Source organism: Pristiophorus japonicus, chromosome 18 (genome assembly GCF_044704955.1).
Source record: "Pristiophorus japonicus isolate sPriJap1 chromosome 18, sPriJap1.hap1, whole genome shotgun sequence".
NCBI classification, from domain to species: Eukaryota; Metazoa; Chordata; class Chondrichthyes; family Pristiophoridae; genus Pristiophorus; species Pristiophorus japonicus.
Genome location: NC_091994.1, coordinates 116,160,221 through 116,182,680, shown reverse-complemented (window position 1 = coordinate 116,182,680; position 22,460 = coordinate 116,160,221). Strand labels below are relative to the sequence as shown.

Below are 22,460 nucleotides of genomic sequence, written 5' to 3'. Positions count from 1 at the left end.
CTGCACATTCCTTAATCCTCTTTATACAATACTTAAACTAAGGATCAAATCTCATCAAACTGGTAACAAGTCAATCTGGCATCAGTCTACTCATTTCAATAGCATGAATATCTACATATTATTAGTGATATTTGGAGACCAAACACAGTGTTGATTTTAGTGCTTGGCCACCAGACGATCTGATCAGGAATATCTAGAATCAAGGGCCGTCTACCTTCAATCTCGCTTTCAGGAACAGGAGACACCCCCCCACCCCCGCGACACACACACACCTGCGGCAGATCTGAAGAATCTTCTTGTTCAAAAGTTCATGTTATCTTTCAGAAAGCACCCTGACAAGCTCCGAGCCCATTGGAAAGGAAGGGAGGGATGGAATGTATTGAACTGGATGGTAGGGGAACTGGGAGCTTTGTGCTGCAATAAGGCCCATGCTGTAACTGCATAACTTGTCAATAAAGGACATCCTCACTCAATAAATAATCCATGGTAGAAACACAACGAGGACGGAAAGAATGAAAAAAAGAAAATAGGAAGGAAATAAGGAAATAAATTATATATTTATGGCAGCTTATAACATCTGCCATAAGAACATAAGAAATAGGAGCAGGAGTCGGCCGTTCGGCCCCTCGAGCCTGCTCCGCCATTCAATGAGATCATGGCTGATCTTCAACCTCAACTCCACTTTCCTGCACTGTCCCCATATCCCTTCATTCCCCTAGAGACCAAAAACCTATCTATCTCAGCTTTGAACATACTCAACGATGCAGCACCCACAGCCCTCTGGGGCAGAGAATTCCAAAGATTCACAACCCTCTGAGTGAAGATATTTCTCCTCATCTCAGTCCTAAATGGCCGACCCCTTATCCTGAGACTGTGACCCCTGGTTCTAGACTCCCCAGCCTGGGGGGAAACATCCTCCCTGCATCTACCCTGTCAAGCCCTGTAAGAATGTTATATATTTCAATGAGATCACCTTTCACTCTTCTAAATTCTAGGGAATATAGAATATAGAATAGAATATAATAAATGGTTCATTCTCTGATTGGCAATCAGTAACTAGTGGGGTGCCGCAGGGATCAGTGCTGGGACCCCAACTATTTACAATCTATATTAGCGACTTGGAAGAAGGGACTGAGTGTAACGTAGCCAAGTTTGCTGATGATACAAAGATGGGAGGAAAAGCAATGTATGAGGAGGACACAAAAAATCTGCAAAAGGACATAGACAGGCTAAGTGAATGGGCAAAGATTTGGCAGATGGAGTATAATGTTGGAAAGTATGAGGTCATGCACTTTGGCAGAAAAAAATCATTTAGCAAGTTATTATTTAAATGGAGAAAGATTGCAGAGTGCTGCAGTCCAGTGGGACCTGGGGATACTTGTGCATGAAACACAAAAGGTTAGTATGCAGGTAAAGCAAGTGATCAGGAAGGCCAATGGAATCTTGGCCTTTATTGCAAAGGGGATAGAGTATAAAAGCAGGGAAGTCTTGCTACAGCGATACAAGGTATTGGTGAGGCCACACCTGGAGTACTGCGTGCAGTTTTAGTTTCCATATTTACGATATACTTGCTTTGGAGACAGTTCAGAGAAGGTTCACTAGGTTCATTCCGGAGATGAGGGGGTTGACTTATGAGGAAAGGTTGAGTAAGTTGGGCCTCTATTCATTGGAATTCAGAAGAATGAGAGGTGATCTTATTGAAACGTATAAGATTATGAGGGGTCTTGACAAGGTGGATGCAGAGAGGATGTTTCCACTGATGGGGGAGACTAGAACTAGGGGGCATGGTCTTAGAATAAGGGGCCGCCCATTTAAAACTGAGATGAGAAATTTTTTCTCTGAGGGTTGTAAATCTGTGGAATTCGCTGCCTCAGAGAGCTGTGGAAGCTGGGACATTGAATAAATTTAAGACAGAAATAGACAGTTTCTTAAACGATAAGGGGATAAAGGGTTATGGGGAGCGGGCAGGGAAGTGGAGCTGAGTCCATGATCAGATCAGCCATGGTCTTATTAAATGGCGGAGCAGGCTCGAGGGGCCGTATGGTCAACTCCTGTTCCTATTTCTTATGTTCTTATGTCACAACATCCCAAAGTGCTTCATGTATAATAACTGAGTTTGAAGTGCAGTTACTGTTGTTATGCGGGTGATTGGGACACAGCAAGATGCGGATCCCACAAACAGCAATGAGGTGAATGACCAGTAGGTCTGACCAGTAGATCGCTGATCTGGCAATACAGAATAAACCGGCTCACACGGGTGCTGAGAGCAACAGTACACCTCACCGTTCCTGTGTGTCAGTCAGGGCCGCCTCTCATGCTCACACTGCATGCCTTTTTGAGCCATCTTTTTCAGTTATAGAATCAGTAATCTGTTGATCTCGCCCATTTAAACTTGTGCTGTTATTTTTTTTCCCCAGTGTATAATTTCCTCATCTTCGGGTTGTGGTTGGGTTAGATTTCAGAATCGATTTTAATTCCCAGCGGGAAACCATGGGAGTCAGGTGGTTTTTCGCCCGCCTGCAGCAGCACGAGACTACGTTGTGTTATAACTGAGTTTTAGTAACATCTCACCGGACCACTTCATGCCAAGCAGGAAGTATCTGACGGCCTTGTGAAAGGTTGTTGGGGGTGGGGAGAGATTAAGTAACCTGCACTGCCCAGCTGGGCAAGTAGAGTTAAAATTGCCATCCTTGTTGGAGTTGGAGTTAGTGTTGGAGTTATGGTTAGATTCAGGATTACGTTTTGAGTTGGTGTCATGATTAGATGTAATACTGTGATTAGAAAGAAAGAAAGACTTGGATTTATATAGCGCCTTTCACGACCACCGGATGTCTCAAAGCGCTTTACAGCCAATTAAGCATTTTTGAAGTGTAGTCACTGTTGTAATGTGGGAAATGCGGCAGCCAACTTATGCACAGCAAGCTCCCACAAACAGCAATGTGATAATGACCAGATAAGCTATTTTTGTTTTGTTGATTGAGGGATGACTATTGGCCAGGGCACCGGGGATAACTGCCCTGCTCTTCTTCGAAATAGTGCCATGGGATCTTTTATGTCCACTTGAGAGCACAGACTTTTAACATCTCATCTGAAAGACGGCACCTCTGACAGTGCAGCACTCCCTCAGCACTGTATTGCAGTGTCAGCCTAGCTTTATCTGCTCAAGTCCCTAGAGTGAGACTTGAGCCCACAACCTCCTGACTCAGTGGCGAGTGTGCTACCCACTGAGCCACAGCTGGAGAGTTAAGGTTAGATTTAAGTTAAGTTTTAGGGATAGATTTAAGGTAAGTTTTAGGTTTAGATTTAGTTTTAGGATTTGTTTTAGGGTTAGTGCTATATTTAAAGTTAGGGTTACTTTTAGAGTTAAGATTTGATATAATTTAAGTATAGGCTTAGATTTAAGTTTTAGATTAGGATACTTTACTTGTTTCAGAAAGCTTACTTTATTGAAGTAGGGAACTTATTGTGAATGGAAAATTGTGTACTGGAATATATTTGTTGGGATTGTTGGGGACTGGAGGAAGGTATACAGTGGTGTTCCCCAGAGGTCGGTACTGGGACCACTGCTTTTCTTGATATATATTAATGACTTGGATGTGGGTGTACAGGACACAATTTTTTAATTTGCAGATGACACAAAATTTGGAAGTATGGTGAACAGTGAGGAGGATAATGATAGACTTCAGGAAGACATAGACAGACTGTTGAAATGGGCGGACACTTGGCAGATGAAATTTAACAAGGAAAAGTGCAGTGATACATTTTGGTAAACGAATGAGGAGAGGAAATATAAACTAAAGGGTACAATCCTACACGGGGTGCAGGAACAGAGAGACCTGGGGGTATGTGCACAAATCAGTGAAGGTGGCAGGGCAGGTTGAGAAAGTGGTTAAAAAAGCTTACGGGACCCTAGGCCTCATGAATAGACGTACAGAGTACAAAAGCGTGGAAATGATGATGAACTTTTATAAAACACGGGTCTGGCCTCAACTGGAGCATTGTGTTCAATTCTGGGCACTGCACTTTAGGAAGGATGTGAAGGCCTTAGAGAGGGTGCAGAGGAGATTTATGAGAATGGTTTCAGGGATGAGGGACTTCAGTTATGTGGATAGACTGGAGAAGCTGGGGTTGTTCTCCTTGGAGCAGAGAAGGTTGAGAGGAGATTTGATTGAGATGTTCAAAATCATGAGGGGTCTGGACAGGGTAGATCTGTCATGTATTTAACTGTCGTTGTAACTCATGTAAAAACTGACCTAAGTTGTGCACCGTGAGAACATTGACCACTAGGTGGTGAACTTGTGGGAGACACTCCTAACCTGGACTTTCAGGTACAAAAGGGGAAGCTCCACCCACCTTCATCACTTCAGTGCTGGCTAATAAAGACTACTGGTCACAGTGACCTTCTCTCAAGTATCGGCCTTGTGTGCATTTATACTGTATAGTAAGGACATATTATTGGCGACGAGAAACTGGGATTTAAACCACACGAGCTTGGCCACTAGCAGCACAGACGAGAGGTACTGTGTTGGTGATGATTGGGCCGATTTTATTGAGAGACTACAGCAAAGTTTCATCACTAAAGAATGGCTGGGACAGGATTCGGCCGACAAATGCAGGGCTCATCTCCTGACGGTTTGTGGATCCAGGACGTACTCCTTGATGAAGGATCTCCTAGCACCAGAGAAGCCGGCGGACAAGACATTTGAAGAGCTCAGTAAGTTGATCGGGGAACACTTTAAACCGGCGAGCAGCATGCACATGGCGAGACACTGGTTTTACATGCACCGGCGGCGAGAAGGGCAAAGCGTTCCAGACTTCGTGGCAGACCTCCGGTGACTGGCGAGCCTATGTAAGTTCCCAGATGCATGCAGAGCGGAGATGTTGCGAGACTTTTTTATTGAGGGCATTGGGCATGCTGGGGTTTTCAGGAAACTGATTGAGTCCAAAGACTTGACCCTGGAAACGGCGGCTTTGATGGCCCAGACATTTATCTCAGGGGAGGAAGAGACCAGAATGATGTTTGACAAAAATCTTGGTTTAAATGCAGCAAATGGACAGGGAGTCAACATTGTTAACGCGGCACACAGTTCTCCAGGCAGACAGGCAATCGGACATGCCCGAACATGTAGTCGAACCCAAAGGGGGAATTCAACAGAGACAATGGCTAGCTGAACGGTGATTCATGGCATCACAAGGAACAATGTGGCCAATAATGGGGCCATCAACACCTGTCAATGGTACGCTTAAGGACAGTTACAGAGACAGTCAGAGACGATCGACTGGTAATGGACCTTTTGTTTCCAACAATGGCTCATGTTGCAGGTGTGGAGGCAAACACACAGCCAGAGCTTGCAGGTATCAGCAATATACCTGCAGAAACTGCAACGTCAGCGGTCACTTGGCGCGTATGTGCAAGAAGCCTGCAGCGAGGTTGATGTATGAGGAGGGCGGGGACGATGTAAGCCCTACGAGGCCAAATGGACACTGGGGGAAATCGCTGGAAGCTGAAGTTCAGCAAGTTCATGTGGAGCACATATACACTTCATACACCAGGACGCCACCGATAATGATGAAAGTGCTCCTCAATGGCATCCCAGTATCAATGGAGCTAGACACAGGGGCCAGCCAGTCCCTTTTGTCTATCAAACAGTTCGATAAGTTGTGGGGCGTCCAAGGCCAGGAGGCCAAAATTATTGCTGATTGACGCACAGCTACGGACATATACAATGGAGATAATTCCGGTGCGAGGCAGCGCCACGGTAGTCGTGACCCACAAAGATTCGGCGAACAGGTTGCCACTCTGGATTGTCCCAGGGGATGGTCCCGCACTGCTGGGGAGGAGTTGGCTGGCTGTCATGAACTGGAAATGGGGCGATGTCAATGCAATTTCTTCTGTGGAGCGAATCTCATGCTCACAGGTCCTGGACAAATTTGATTCACTATTTCAACACGGCATTGGCACTTTCATGGGGACCAAGGTAGTGATTCACATAAACCCGGACGCCAGGCCAGTACACCACAAGGCCAGAGCGGTGCCGTACGTGATGCGGGAAAAGATAGAAGACGAATTGGACAGCCTACTGAGGGAAGGCATCATCTCGCCAGTCGAATTCAGTGACTGGGCGAGCCCAATTGTGCCGGTGCTCAAGGCGGATGGGTCGGTCAGGATATGTGGCGATTACAAGGCCACCATCAATCGGGTGTCACTCGAAGACCAGTACCCGCTACCGAGAGCGGAGGACCTCTTTGCGAAGCTATCCGGTGGCAAACTTTTTTCAAAATTGGACCTGACCTCAGCTTACATGACCCAGGAGCTGGCGAGTGAGTCGAAGAAGCTGACCACCATCACGATACACAAGGGGTTGTTTGAGTACAACAGATGTCCGTTCGGGATTCGCTCGGCCGCCGCGATCTTTCAACGAAATATGGAAAGCCTCCTTAAGTCGATTCCAGGGACGGTGGTTTTTCAGGACGACATCCTCATTACGGGTTACGATACTGAAGAACACCTCCACAACCTGGAGGAGGTGCTACGCAGACTAGACCGGGTAGGTCTGCGACTGAAAAAGACGAAGTGCGTCTTCCTAGCTCCAGAGGTAGAATTCCTGGGGATGAGGGTAGCAGCAGATGGGATCAGACCTACTGCGTCCAAGACGGAAGCGATCCAGAGAGCACCCAGACCCCGTAACACAACGGAGCTGCGTTCGTTCCTGGGGCTCCTGAACTATTTTGGTAACTTTCTTCCCAAATTGAGCACACTGTTAGAGCTGCTACACGTGCTCCTACGCAAAGGTCGCGAATGGGTCTGGGGGACAGCCAGGAAAAGGTTTTTGATGGAGCACGAAATTTGTTATGTTCCAACAATCTGTTAACGCTATATGACCCATGTAAGAAACTTGTGTTAACGTGCGCTGCGTCGTCCTATGGTGTCGGGTGTGTGTTGCAGCATGTCAATGCCAAGGGTCAGTTACAGCCGGTAGCTTATGCCTCCAGAAGTCTGTCCCAGGCAGAACGGGGTTACGGGATGGTAGAAAAGAAAGCGCTTGCATGTGTATATGCTGTAATAAAAATGCACCAGTACCTGTTTGGCAGAAAATTTGAGCTGGAGACAGATCATAAACCCCTAACGTCCCTTTTGGCCGACAACAAGGCCATAAATACAAATGCATCGGCCCGCATACAGAGGTGGGCACTCACATTAGCCACCTATGACTATACAATTCGGCACAGACCGGGCACTGAAAACTGCGCCGATGCACTCAGCAGGCTCCCACTAGCCACCACCGAGGGGGCAACCGAGTATACTGCTGAGATGGTTATGGCTGTTGAAGCTTTCGAAAGCGAAGGCTCACCTGTGACAGCCCGTCAGATTAAAGTCTGGACAAATAGAGACCCGCTATTGTCTTTCGTCAAGAAATGTGTCCTGAATAGGGATTGGGATGCCAAGTACGGGGCATGCCCTGAGGAATTCAAACCATTTCACAGACGCAAGGATGAACTCTCGATTCAGGCCGATTGCCTACTATGGGGAAACCGAGTAGTCATGTCCCAGATGGGCAGAGAGATGTTCATCCGAGAACTCCACAATGAGCACCCGGGCATTGTCATGATGAAGGCAATTGCCAGGTCACACGTTTGGTGGCCAGGGATAGATGCAGACCTGGAACTTTGTGTTCGCAGGTGCAACACATGTGCCCAGCTGGGTAATGAGCCCAGGGAAGCCCCCCTTAGTCCCTGGTCCCAGCCCGCCAAGCCATGGTCACGCATCCATGTGGACTACGCAGGTCCTTTCATGGGGAAAATGTTTTTGGTTGTAGTAGACGCCTACTCCAAATGGATCGAGTGTGATATTCTCAATTCAAGCACATCCTCTGCCACGGTAGAAAGTCTACGGGCAATGTTCGCCGCCCACGGTCTACTGGACGTCTTGATCAGCGACAATGGCCCGTGCTTTACAAGCATTGAATTCCAGGACTTCATGGCAGGAAATGGTATCAACCATGTCAGAACGGCACCGTTCAAGCTGGTCTCAAATGGCCAGGCGAATGAGCAGTGCAGATAATCAAACAGGGGATGCTCAGAATCCAAGGGGGTTCCCTACAAACCCGCTTATCACGCCTCCTGTTGGCCAATCCCGACCACACTCGCTCACAGGGGTTCCACCCGCAGAGCTGCTAATGAAAAGGATGCTCAAAACCCGGCTATCCCTTATACACCCCACCATGAAAGAAATTGTTGAGAGCAGGCGCTGGTCACAATGTGACTACCATGACGGGAATGTGAGGGCGCGATGTATTGATGTCAATGACCCTGTCCTGGTCCTCAACTACGCTGCAGGGCCCAAATGGCTCACAGGCACTGTGGTTGCCAAAGAGGAAAATAGGATTCTGGTAGTTAAACTTACCAATGGACAAATCTGCCGCAAACACGTGGATCAAACAAAAAGGAGGTTCAGCAACCCCATAGAAGAGGCAGAGGAAGAACACGATATAGAGTTCACTCCACCACAGGTGACCGAACACCAGAACCAAAGGGAGGAGAGCCCAGTCACTGTGGGCAGTCCGGACAGGCCTGATGCACCGCCAACAGCAGACACTCAGGCCAGCGCCCAACAACCGGAGCCCCAACTCAGACGCTCTACAAGGGAGCGTAAACCACCAGAGAGACTTAACCTGTGATCCCAATAAGACTTTGGGCGGTGATGTCATGTATTCAACTGTCATTGTAACCCACGTATAATCTGACCTAAGTTGTACACCGTGAGAACATTGACCACTAGGTGGTGAATTTGTGGGAGACACTCCTAACCTGGACTTTCAGGTATAAAAGGGTAAGCTCCACCCACCTTCATCACTTCAGTGCTGGCTAATAAATGTTACTGGTCACAGAGTGATCTTCTCTCAAGTATGGGCCTCATGTGCATTTATACTGTATAGTCAGGACATATTAAGATCGAGGGAAACTGTTCCCATTGGCCGAAGGGTCGAGAACCAGAGGTCACAGATTTAAGGCGATTGGCAGAAGAACCAAAGACGACATGAGGAAAAACCTTTTTACGCAGCGAGTGGTTAGGATCTGGAATACGCTGCCTGAGAAGGTGGTGGAGGCAGACTCAATCGTAGCTTTCAAAAGGGAATTGGATAAGTACCTGCAGGAACAAAATGTGCGGGGCCACGGGGAAAGGACGGGGGAGTGGGACTGGCTGAGGTGCTCTTGCAGAGAGTCGGCACGGGCTCGATGGGCCGAGAGGAGAGGAGAAGGGAGGGAGGGGCGGAGACTGGGGACTGGGAGGAAGACAAAGAGAATTTTTTTCACATTTGCCAGGATATTTATATAGAGCAGTGACAGAAGCTGAGATTTATTTTTAGGATTAACATTTTAAGAAGTAATTAATTTGCTTGTTTTTTGATGGCATTTATTGCCAAGAATGGCATGTTACATGAACGAGCTGTGACCACATGTAGGCTTAAAAAATATAAAAATGTCACTGTGCTTCAGAGCTTCAGGATTTTTCTCGCAGTAAATTGGGCGCACTCGCCCTTGAGGTGAGAACATTACCAACAGACAAGCTGCAGATTTTGACCTGTCAGTCTCGGTGTGGGAGAAGATGTTACTTGAGCCAGCAGTCAATCGGGAATTAAGAGATGTGACAAAATAAATCTCAGCCGGAGCTGGGATTGGCTCCTCTTTCCTCACGCTCCTTCCTCTGGCAGCTGGAGAGAAATCCAGTTTGTGGGAGTGTTGTAATTGTTGTTCAGATTGGGCAATGAATGGACAATGAAGCACGATCTGAAACTCCATTATTCTAATGATGCATCCTATAATTAATTCTTATGCAAGTCATTAAAGCAGGGCAGGTTAACATCTGTGTTAGCGACAACAATAAAGGCAATCAACATGCCTACTAAATGGTAGCGTGTCAAGACTTCTTGTATATTAATTTACTAATCTACGATTCCCTCACATTGCCAGATCTCATGGGGCTGAGCTTCCAACCGTTGCACAGAAGGAATTTTGCCTGTGTAGAATTTTTTAACTTGTATTTTTGTGTTGTAAGACTCAGCATGTAAGGGGTTAACTCTCGAAGCGACAGAAAGTATTCTTTTCGGCAGAAGCTACCGGTTTGTCTGCTAGATTTTCCTCAAGGCGTGAATCTGTTTGGTCCCACACAGTGATGGCCTGAAGTGTTAACTCGTTAATAACTTGTTAATAAATGTCCGAAACATTTTATACTATTGTCAAAGATAGCCCACATTCTTCTGCAGAGAGACCCACGACACCTTACACGTGACACCTTGCTGATTCAGGTTTATCCATCATGGCTCACAGTCAGTAAGCCTGCTGCCCCTCTGGTTACACACCTGAAGATAGACCTCCATCTGGGGGAGGGACTTTGATTGACAGCTGCTTCTGAGACTCCTGATTGGCTGGAGCCCTCTGTGATTGACAGCTTGACAGACAGAAACTTAATCTCAGAATTATATTGAGAACCTATAGGCCGGAGAGTAAATGGTCACTGAAAGGCTACTTGGTTTTAAAACCTGTGTGAATTTGGCTGCATTTTATATATTAAAGAATGCAGGAATACATATGTCTATCTGACTGTGTCAAACTTGATACTGTTTTTTCAGTTATGTAACCAAATCATTTCTTGGTTGAAAGCCTTTGTTTTAAGTTGGCTGGAGTGTTTATCCAGCCTGTTGTTTGTAGACAGTAGAATTCATGTGCTGCCCATGATATATTTGAGTGGGCAGTGCACAGAGTGGGGCTCCTCTGTTATTCTCCTTGGATCGTGCTATCGTTTCCCCCAATATTGGGCAGCAACAATATGTGACTGATTGCTAGACTTGCCTCTGCCTGTGTTAGGGCCTTGAATACAGGATATTTGCATTCTCCTCATTTGGCTTTATAACAAGTTCTCCACCAGTGCCCCTGACACTGTGGAGGTGCAGAAGGCTGTGTCTCTGTGCTTGTATCTGGTGTAGTCGTGTAGTAGTAGTACGAAAGCATGGGCCTTATGCTAAACATTTGTAATACAAAGGTCCTCCACCAGCCTGTCCTCGCTGCACAGCACTGCCCCCCAGTCATCAAGATCCATGGCGCGGCCCTGGAAAATGTGGACCATTTCCCATACCTCGGGAGCCTTTTATCAACAAAAGCAGACATTGATGAGGAGATTCAACATTGCCTCCAATGCGCCAGTGCAGCCTTTGCCCGCCTGAGGAAGAGAGTGTTCGAAGACCAGGTCCTCAAATCTACCACCAAGCTCATGGTCTAAAGGGCTGTAGTAATACCCGACCTCCTGTATGGCTCAGAGACATGGACCATGTACAGTAGACACCTCAAGTCGCTGGAGAAATACCACCAACGATGTCTCTGCAAGATCCTACAAATCCCCTGGGAGGACAGACACACCAACGTTAGCGTCCTCGACCAGGCCCAACATCCCCAGCATTGAAGCACTGACTGTCATGTATTCAACTGTCATTGTAATCCATGTATAAACTGACCTAAGTCGTACACCGTGAGAACACTGACCACTAGGTGGTGAACTTGTGGGAGACACTCCTAACCTGGACTTTCAGGTATAAAAGGGGAAGCTCCACCCATCTTCTCCACTTCAGTGCTGGCTAATAAAGGTTACTGGTTACAGAGTGACCTTCTCTCTAGTATGGGCCTCGTGTGCATTTGTACTGTATAGTAAGGACATATTATTGGCGACGAGAAACTGGGATTTAAACCACGCGAGCATGGCCACTAGCAGCACAGAAGAGAGGTACTGTGTTGGTGATGATTGGGACGATTTTATTGAGAGACTATAGCAAAGTTTTGTCACTAAGGAATGGCTGGGACAGGATTCGGCCGACAAACGCAGGGCTCATCTCCTGACGGTTTGTGGATCCAGGACGTACTCCCTGATGAAGGACCTTCTAGCGCCAGAGAAGCCGGCGGACAAGACTTTTGAAGAGCTCAGTAAGTTGATCGGGGAACACTTTAAACCGGCGAGCAGCATGCACATGGTGAGACACCGGTTTTACACGCACCGGCGGCGAGAAGGGCAAAGCGTTCCAGACTTCGTGGCAGATCTCCGGTGACTGGCGAGCCTATGTAAGTTCCCAGATACATGCAGAGCGGAGATGTTGCAAGACTTTTTTATTGAGGGCATCGGGCACGCTGGGGTTTTCAGGAAACTGATTGAGTCCAAAGACTTGACCCTGGAAATGGCGGCTTTGATGGCCCAGACATTTATCTCAGGGGAGGAAGAGACCAGAATGATATTTGACAAAAATCTTGGTTTAAATGCAGCAAATGGACAGGGAGTCAACATTATTAAAGCGGCACACAGTTCTCCAGGCAGGGGCAATCGGACATGCCCGAGCATGTAGTCGAACCCAAAGGGGGAATTCAACAGAGACAATGGCTAGCTGAACGGCGATTCATGCCATCGCAAGGGACAATGCGGCCAGTAATGGGGCCATCAACACCTGTCAATGAGTCGAGGGTTATGGGGAGTGGGCAGGGAAGTGGAGTTGAGGCCAAGATCAGATCAACCATGATCTTATAAATAGCGGAGCAGGCTCGAGGGGCCAAATGGCCGACTCCTGCTCCTATTTCTTATGTTCTTATGACCCGTTATTACATTCTATGAGTGATGGATATGGTATAACCCCCCCTCCCAGGCGTTCTAATTTTGAGATGGGGGTTGGTTCGTTCCAGAAACAGATATTTCTACATTCCTGGCCAACCTCCATGCTATTAAATTCATCTCTACCTCACTGAACTGTGCCTTTCTGGCCTATTTCTCCTCTGTGGCCCTAAACGCTTCAATCAACATGTATGCACTGGTGAAGAGGGTTTTTATTTTGGGACCGAGAGGCTGTCTTGCTTCTGTATAAGTTGTTGAATTGTGATAAGTGGTGTTGTGTTGCATTTGGTTTGACACATTGGGATAACTGGATAAACATTGGGAGCTTGGGGAAGGTGAGACAAACATTCAGCCATTCTCAACTGTTTGTCAATTTGTTCCTTTTGGTAACAAAGAGGTCTATTCGTGGTCCAAGTGTCTGACAGGTGCATCTTGTAATAAGGCATTTGGAATTCTGTAATTGTGAATTGGAGTATGCATATGTGGGTCATTTAACCCATTACAGCAAGTAAAATGCATCGCCAGGCACTGTTTGTGGCATTTGGGACAGTCCCTTAGCCAATGAACAACTCCGTGGCTCCAGCTGTATAAAGTGCATTATTGTTTCTTGATGACAGACATTCGTTATCAGCAAATTATCTTCATTTCCATACCGGTGCACTCAACCTAGCAAGAAAATGAGAGGTAGTCACCTCAGTAAGGTAGTCATTGGTAGATTGCCAAAAAATTCAGATAGGCAGATTATCTTGCAGATAAATTGCAGATACACCCTTGATCTTTTTGGAATCTCTTTGCTGGAGCATTGTTTTTTCTGCAGCACTCTCAGTATTTGGAACCAATGCTGCATCACATAGGAGCAGAGTGAATTCATCTTATTATCCAGAATATTTAAATCTGTCTTTAGCCCAAGAGGGAAGTTACAGAATATTTATTATCACTCAGACACATTCACAGCATCTCTCCTTCGTGACAGTCACATACCTCATATTTTACTCTTAATATATAACGAAGTAAGCAATAATAAAACAATGTCAATCAAATGTGCACATAAAAATAGATCTGAAATTTGAATAACTGCAGTGTAAATCCAATGGCCAAGATATTGCTCATCAGTTAATTGAGCTTAATCTCAGAGTGATGCACAAGGGAGGGAGAAACAGCTCAACAATTTTAAAGAGTCGTTATCAATGTTACATAAAATGAACCATAGTCCATTTCTTCCAGGTTCAGAGTGGGCATGAATTCACAGAACTAAACTGCTCTCAAAATCACCATTCATTCAGCAATATTAGCCAAAGAGGGTATCAGAGCAATGTGGCAGTGCCCGCACTGCCTGTGTGGAGCCAGAAGGTTGCTGGCTATTTCCGAGCGGTCCCCAGCAGTCTCTCTAGGGATCGATAGGGATTCCTGGTTTATGTAGTTCAGCTATCCACAGACTAAATCCACTGAGCTATTGGCGACCCCACACTGGTGATCCGCACTGGCGACCCCGCACTGGGAACCCCGCACTGGCGACCCCACACTGGCGACCCCAAACTGGGAACCCCGCACTGGTGACCCCACACTGGCGACCCGCACTGGGAACCCCGCACTGGCGACCCCGCACTGGCGACCCGCACTGGCGACCCGCACTGGGAACCCCGCACTGGCGACCCCACACTGGCGACCCCAAACTGGGAGCCCCGCACTGGCGACCCCACACTGGCGACCCCGCACTGGCGACCCGCACTGGCGACCTCGCACTGGTGACCAACATTGGCGACCCCACACTGGGAACCCACACTGGCGACCCCACACTAGGAACCCGCACTGGGAACCCCGCACTGGCTACCTACACTGGTGACCCCACACTGGCGACCATGCTCTGGTGACCCACACTGGCGACCCCGCACTGGGAACCCGCACTGGCAACCCACACTGGCGACCCCGCACTGGGAACCCCGCACTGGTGACCCTGCACTGGGAACCCCGCACTGGCGACCTACACTGGCAACCCCGTACTGGCAGCCCCGCACTGGCAACCCCACACTGGGAACCCCGCACTGATGACCCCGCACTGGTGACCCGCACTGGTGACCCCACACTGGCAACCTACACAGGTGACCTCGCACTGGCGACCGTGCTGTGGTGACCCACACTGGCGACCCTGCACTGGGAACCCGCACTGGCAACCCACACTGGCGACCCCGCACTGGGAACCCTGCACTGGTGACCCTGCACTGGGAATCCCGCACTGGCGACCTACACTGGTGACCCCGTACTGGCAACCCCACACTGGGAACCCACACTGGGAACCCCGCACTGGGGACCCCGCACTGGGAACCCCGCACTGGGAACCCACACTGGGAACCCCGCACTGGGGACCCCGCACTGGGAACACCGCACTGGCGACCCACACTGGCGACCCCGCGCTGGGAACCCCGCACTGCTGACCCCGCACTGCGACCCACACTGGCGACCCAGCACTGGCGACCCCGCACTGGCGATCCCGCACTGAGAACCCTCACTGGTGACCCCGCACTGGGAACCCTCACTGGCGACCCGCACTGGCGACCTGACGTATTTTTTTTGAGTAAAATTGTTGAAAATTGATGTTGAACTGAAATATTTTATATTTTTCAGCAATGGAGGATAACCTGTCACTCTGCAGCACCCCTACATCCTCGGGGTGGGAGCGGTGCAGCTACACTGATGGTAAAAACTCGATATTTCTTTAGTTTAGTGAGTACAGGCTGACCAATTTGGTAATCTTTCGTTTTGTCTAATTGTACATACTAGATTCTAACAGTGGCTCTGGAAGCTCAATCATACCAGAATTACCTGCAGCATGTAGAGGGTTAAAATAGATTGAAAATTGGTTAACTGACAGGAAATAGAGAATAGGAATGAACGGGTCTTTTTTGGGGGCGTCGGGCAGTGACTGGTGGGGTGCCACAGGGATCAGTGCTGGGGCCCCAGCTATTCACAATATATATAAATGATTTGGATGAGGGAACCAAATGTAATATTTCCAAGTTTGCTGATGACACAAAACGAGGTGGGATTGTGAGTCGTGAGGAGGATGCAAAGACACAGCAAGGCGATTTAGATCGGTTGAGTGAGTGGGCAAACACATGGCAGATGCAGTATAATGTGGATAAATGTGAAGTTATCCACTTTGGTAGGAAAAATATAAAGACAAAGTATTATTTAAATAGTGATGGCTTGGGAAATGTCGTTGTAGAAAAGGGACCTCTGAGAGAAAAAATTTCTCCTCAACTCAGTATTAAATGGGCGGCTCCTTATTCTACGATTATGCCCCCGAGTTCTCGTCTCCCCCATCAGCGGAAACATCCTCTCGGCATCCACCTTGTCAAGCCCCCTCATAATCTTATACGTTTCAATAAGATGATCTCTCATTGTTCTGAATTCCAATGAGTAGAGGCCCAACCTACTCAACCTTTCCTCATAAGTCAACCCTTTGTACACCAGTCATTGAAAGCAAATATGCCGGTGCAGCAAGCAGTTAGGAAGGCAAATGGCCTTCATTGCAAGAGGATTTGAATACTGGAGCAAGGATAAGAACATAAGAAATAGAAGCAGGAGTAGGCCATTCAGCCCCTCGAGCCTGCTCCGCCATTTAATATGATCATGCCTGATCCGATCATGGATTCAATTCCGCTCCCCATAATCCCTTATTCCCTTATCGGTTAAGAAACTGTCTATCTCTGTCTTAAATGTATTCAATGTCCCGGCTTCCACAGCTCTCTGAGGCAGCGAATTCCACAGATTTACAACCCTCTGAGAGAAGAAATTCCTCCTCATCTCAGTTTTAAATGGGTAGCTCCTTATTCTAAGATCATGCCCCCTAGTTCTAGTCTCCCCCATGAATGGAAACATCCTCACTGCATCCACCTTGTCGAGCCCCCTCATAATCTTATACGTCTCGATAAGATCACCTCTCATTCTTCTGAATTCCAATGAGTAGAGGCCCAACCTACTCAACCTTTCCTCATAAGTCAACCCCCTCATCTTCAGAATCAACCTAATGAACCTTCTCTGAACTGTCTCCAAAACAAGTATATCCTTTCATAAATATGGAAACCAAAACTGCACGCAGTATTCCAGGTGTGGCCTCACCAATACCCTGTATAACTGTAGCAAGACTTCCCTGCTTTTATACTCCATTCCCTTTGCAATAAAGGCCAAGATACCATTGGCCTTCCTGATCACTTGCTGTATCTGCATACTATCCTTATGTGATTCATGCACAAGTACCCCCAGGTCCCGCTGTACTGCAGCACTTTGCAATTTTTCTCCATTTAAATAATAACTTGCTCTTTGATTTTTTTCTGCCAAAGTGCCTCACACTTTCCAACATTATACTCCATCTGCAAAATTTTTGCCCCCTCACTTAGCCTGTCTATGTTCTTTTGCAGATTTTTTGTGTCCTCCTCACACATTGCTTTTCCTCCCATCTTTGTATCATCAGCAAACTTGGCTATGTTACACTCTGTCCTTTCTTTTATATAGATTGTCGTTTATATAGATTGTAAATAGTTGTGGTCCCAGCACTGATCCCTGCGGCACCCCATTAGTTACTGGTGGCCAACCAGAAAATGAACCATTTATCCCAACTCTCTGTTTTCTGTTCGTTAGCCAATCCTCTATCAATGATAATATATTACCCCCAATCCCGTGAACTTTTATCTTGTGCAGTAACCTTTTATGTGGCACCTGGTCAAATGCCTTCTGGAAGTCCAAATACACCACATCCACTGGTTCCCCTTTATCTACCCTGTTGTTTACATTCTCAAAGAACTCCAGCAAATTTGTCAAACATGACTTCCCCTTCATTAATCCATGCTGACTCTGCCTGACCGAATTATGCTTTTCCAAATGTCCTGCTACTGCTTCTTTAATAATGGACTCCAACATTTTCCCGACCACAGATGTTAGGCTAACTGGTCTATAGTTTCCTGCTTTTTGTCTGCCTCCTTTTTTAAATAGGGGTGTTACATTTGCAGTTTTCCAATCTGCTGGGACCTCCCCAGAATCCAGGGAATTTTGGTAAATTACAACCAATGCATCCACTATCCCTGCCACTACTTCTCTTAAGACCCTAGGATGCAAGCCATCAGGTCCAGGGGATTTATCTGCCTTTAGTCCCATTATCTTACTGAGTACCACCTCCTTAGTGGTTGTGATTGTGTTAAGTTCCTCCCTGCCATAGCCCCTTGACTATCCGCTGTTGGGATATTGTTAGTGTCCTCTATCGTAAAGACTAATATCAAATATTTGTTCAGTTTCTGCCATCTCCATGTTCCGCATTACTAATTCCCCGGTCTCGTCCTCTAAGGGACCAACATTTACTTTAGCCACTCTTTTCCTTTTTATATACCTATAGAAACTCTTGCTGTGTTTATATTTTGTGCTAGTTTACTTTCATAGTCTATCATCCCTTTCTTAATCATTTTTAGTCATTCTTTGGATGTCTTACTACAGTTATTCTGGGCCTTGGTGAGACCACACCTGGAATATTGTGTGCAGTTTTGATCTCCTTACCTAAGAAAGGATATACTTGCCATAGCGGGAGTGCACCAACTGATTCCTGGGATGGCAGGACTGTCGTATGAGGAGAGATTGAGTCGTCTGGGACTATATTCACTAGAATTTAGAAGAATGAGAGGGGATCTCGTTGAAACGTATAAAATTCTGACTGGGTTGGATAGACTGAATGCGGGGAGTCCCCAGGCTGGGAAGTCTAGAACAAGGGGTCACAGTCTCAGGATACGGGGTAGGAAATTTAGGACTGAGATGAAGAGAAATTTCTTCACTCAGAGGGTGGTGAACCTGTGGAATTCTCGACCACAGAAGGCTGTGGAGGCCAAGTCACTGAATATATTTAAGAAGGAGATAGATAGATTTCTAGAAACAAAATGCATCAAGGGGTATGGGGAGAAGCGGGAATATGGTGTTGAGATAGAGGATCAGCCATGATCATATTGAATGGCGGTGCAGACTTGAAGGGCCGAATGGCCTACTACTGCTCCTATTTTCTATATTTCTATGTAAACAACAATCTTATCCACACACAACAGCATCCTTTCAAACTGCTGACAGCTAATATGCCCTTTATTAAAATGCAGCATTGAGAAGTATAATATCCGGAATAATATCTCATTATTGAAATGTTATTGCCACAGTGGCAATTCTCTCTCAGTTTTGAACTGTTCCACTGAAAGTGATCAGCTTGAACAGATACAGAGTGGATTCTGGCTCGTGTCCAGTGTGGGACATTGTTCAAGGAATAGACAATTGAGAATAATGTAAATAAGATGAGCTAGGTGTATATTCAGGATCTGAAGCTTTTGAATATAATGATTGTAATAAGGGATAAATGGTGGGAGCTATGTCGAGTCCTGTGTTCCCATCTTTTATATGTCCTTTGAAGTTTTAAAGATAAAGTCAGAGGTAGCGTTGGTGGAATGTGTGACATATAAGAACTCCTGGTGATCAATTCATAGTTAGCTGAGGAAAGAATGAAGAGTAAATAAAAACTTCAGTGAAATCAGGAGCTGGAATCTGTAGCTTTGTGAATGACCTAATATTATTATCTAAAAGATAATGGATAACATGAATGTAAGCATTCCAATGTGTCCTAACTTTGAGGAATAGATTGCTCAGATCTGCTTCCTCCTGTGATGCAACCTGAGAGAGCAACGTCAGCTCGTTCTGATTGCTGCCCGGCCATTGGGGGAGGTGCTGCCAATGGGAGCTTTCATTTGTGGGGACATTGAAACCAATGGTTGGCAAAGCGTGGCAGCAGTGCCTTGCTTTCTGATCTGCAATACCCTCTCGGTGTAAACAAGAACACTTCCTGGCTGTGCTTCCCCACTCCAACCTAAATAAAACCGGGAAACATTTCGTCACCTTGACTGTATCTAATGTTTACCATAAAATATCATGTATATTCACAATGATGGAAAGGAAAACATATTTTGTCACTTAGCAAATATGTCTTGAGTTATTTCTGACTGTTCTGCCTCTCTCTGTTTTTCAGCACCACTCAGAAGTCCTTCAGTTTCATCCCAGCGATCAATTGAAAGCCTATTTACTGCAAGGTACCTCAGCTGTGACATTAGTGCCGCTAATCCTTAACTCACCATCTTGCTTTCATTCTTGTGTCTTATTAATGCTGTGCTGAGCGAGGATTGTTAGTGCTGGAGATGGAACATGTCCCGCCTCGTGTCAGTCTCTGGTGCTCCCAGCTCTGCAACACGGGCTCAGATACAGAGTAATACGCTCCCCAGTAATGTGCCTCAGCCCAAATGTCAGAGAAACACCTCTGCTGCCCCCTGCAGCACTGGGATGTTAATACTTCATAAGAATATAAGAAATAGGAGTTGGCCATTCGGCCCCTCTAGCCTGCTCCACCATTCAATAAAATCATGGCTGATCTTCTACCTCAACTCCCACTTTCCCGCCCGATTCCCATATCCCTCGATTCCCTTAATATCCAAAAATCTATCGATCTCAGTCTTGAATATGCTCAACGACTGAGCCTCCACAGCCCTCTGGGGCAGAGAATTCCAGAGATTCACCACCCTCTGAGTGAAGAAATTTCTTTTCATCTCAGTCCTAAATGGCTGATCCCTTATCCTGAGACTGTGGCCCCTGGTTCTAGAGTCACCAGCCCAGGGGAAACACCCTCCCTGTATCTACCTTGTCAAGCCTCGTGAGAATTTCTCATTCTTCTAAACTCTAGAGAATATAAGCCTATCTACTCAATCTCTCCGCTTAGGACAATCCCCCCCATCCCAGGAATCAGTCTGGTGAACCTTCGTTGCACTCCCTCTCTGGCAAGTATATCCTTCCTTGGGTAAGGAGACCAAAACTGTACACAATACTCCAGGTGTGGTCTCACCAAGGCCCGATTTAATTGTAGTAAAACATCTTTACTCTTATATTCAAATCCTCTTTTAATGAAGGCCAATCCCATGAGCCCTAATGTTATTTAATAACCTCTTGTGCGGCACCTTAGCGACTGCGCCACATTCACTGGTCCCTCTTATCTATTCTGCTAGTTACAACCTCAAAAAACTCAAAAACAATTTCCCTTTCATAAATTCAGATGCCAGACATCCTGTACAATCTGATTGCAAGAGTTTGTGCTGATTTAACTGTGGGCAGCTGGGTTAGGGTTAGGGTTAGAGCACCCAAACTCCATTCACACGGGTCACTCCAGCTGGTCTTATCACAGGCCCAGAAGCAAGTGGCCAGTATTCACTATGTTTGCTGGTATTCTCTTCTTTTATTGTCAGGGAGTCTAGCTTGTTAATATCTCACACCGAGTGCCTTTTTCAATCCACTCTACCCTTCACAGCTCAGGGGTTTTAACTAATAATCAGTGCGAACTGGAAAACCAAATGAAAATGAATGTCCAAGAATCAGTCAGATTATAAATATAATGAATCTACAGCCTCAGCAGCTGAAGTGCGATTCACTGCGATCCAGTGGGAACTTTAAATGACGGGTTGCTGTGATGCAGCATTTCCTGAGCCACGTCGGTACAGTGATCTGTGTTGGGTATGGGACCACCCTAGGCCTTATCCCACTTGGACTTTGCTATGATCAATATACTCACACAAAGCCAACTGTTAAACTTGAACTAGCAGAGTTCTGTGGGGTTGCTGGGTAGTCAAAGGATGAGCTGTTTTATAGCATGTTTTAGTGAGATTAATGAGACATGCAAGTGATGGAACATAGCCATGGATTTTTAAAAAATCAGTTAAGAATCAGTCTCCCCGTGCCTCTGGGCGCTACACTGAGCGAGGAAAATGCAGAGATCGGAAGCTGGCATTCACACTGTGTGCCCAGGCTGTGGCCCAGGCTGTGCCCCACCCTCAGCATCGCACTATGGGCCCACCCTGAGCATCACACTGAGGCCCAGGCTGTGCCCCACCCTTAGCATCGCACTATGGGCCCACCCTCAGCATCGCACTATGGGCCCACCCTCAGCATCGCACTATGGGCCCACCCTGAGCATCGCACTATGGGCCCAACCTCAGCATCGCACTATGGGCCCACCCTCAGCATCACACTATGGGCCCACCCTGAGCATCGCACTATGGGCCCAACCTCAGCATCGCACTATGGGCCCACCCTCAGCATCGCACTATGGGCCCAACCTCAGCATCGCACTATGGGCCCAACCTCAGCATCGCACTATGGGCCCACCCTCAGCATCGCACTATGGGCCCACCCTCAGCATCGCACTATGGGCCCACCCTGAGCATCGCACTATGGGCCCACCCTGAGCATCGCACTATGGACCCACCCTGAGCATCGCACTATGGGCCCACCCTGAGCATCGCACTATGAGCCCACCCTGAGCATCGCACTATGGGCCCACCCTGAGCATCGCACTATGGGCCCACCCTGAGCATCGCACTATGGGCCCACCCTGAGCATCGCACTATGGGCCCACCCTGAGCATCGCACTATGGGCCCACCCTGAGCATCGCACTATGGGCCCACCCTTAGCATCGCACTATGGGCCCACCCTCAGCATCGCACTATGGGCCCACCCTCAGCATTGCACTATGGGCCCACCCTGAGCATCGCACTATGGGCCCAACCTCAGCATCGCACTATGGGCCCACCCTCAGCATCGCACTATGGGCCCACCCTGAGCATCGCACTATGGGCCCAACCTCAGCATCGCACTATGGGCCCACCCTCAGCATCGCACTATGGGCCCAACCTCAGCATCGCACTATGGGCCCAACCTCAGCATCGCACTATGGGCCCACCCTCAGCATCGCACTATGGG

At 47.3% G+C, this 22,460-nt stretch overlaps 2 protein-coding genes across 4 annotated transcripts in view; one reads left to right on the top strand and one right to left on the bottom strand.

The window, feature by feature from the left end:
- LOC139228999 (uncharacterized) overlaps window positions 1–22,460 on the bottom strand; it is a 132,812-nt gene that overhangs the window by 82,356 nt on the left and 27,996 nt on the right. The window lies entirely within an intron of this gene.
- The window catches only part of vwa5b1 (von Willebrand factor A domain containing 5B1), a 303,883-nt gene that overhangs the window by 272,028 nt on the left and 9,395 nt on the right, over window positions 1–22,460 (top strand). Inside the window, 3 exon segments of the mRNA XM_070860664.1 lie at window positions 11,318–11,328; window positions 15,277–15,340; window positions 19,689–19,749. Of these exon segments, the coding sequence (XP_070716765.1) occupies window positions 11,318–11,328; window positions 15,277–15,340; window positions 19,689–19,749 (136 nt within the window).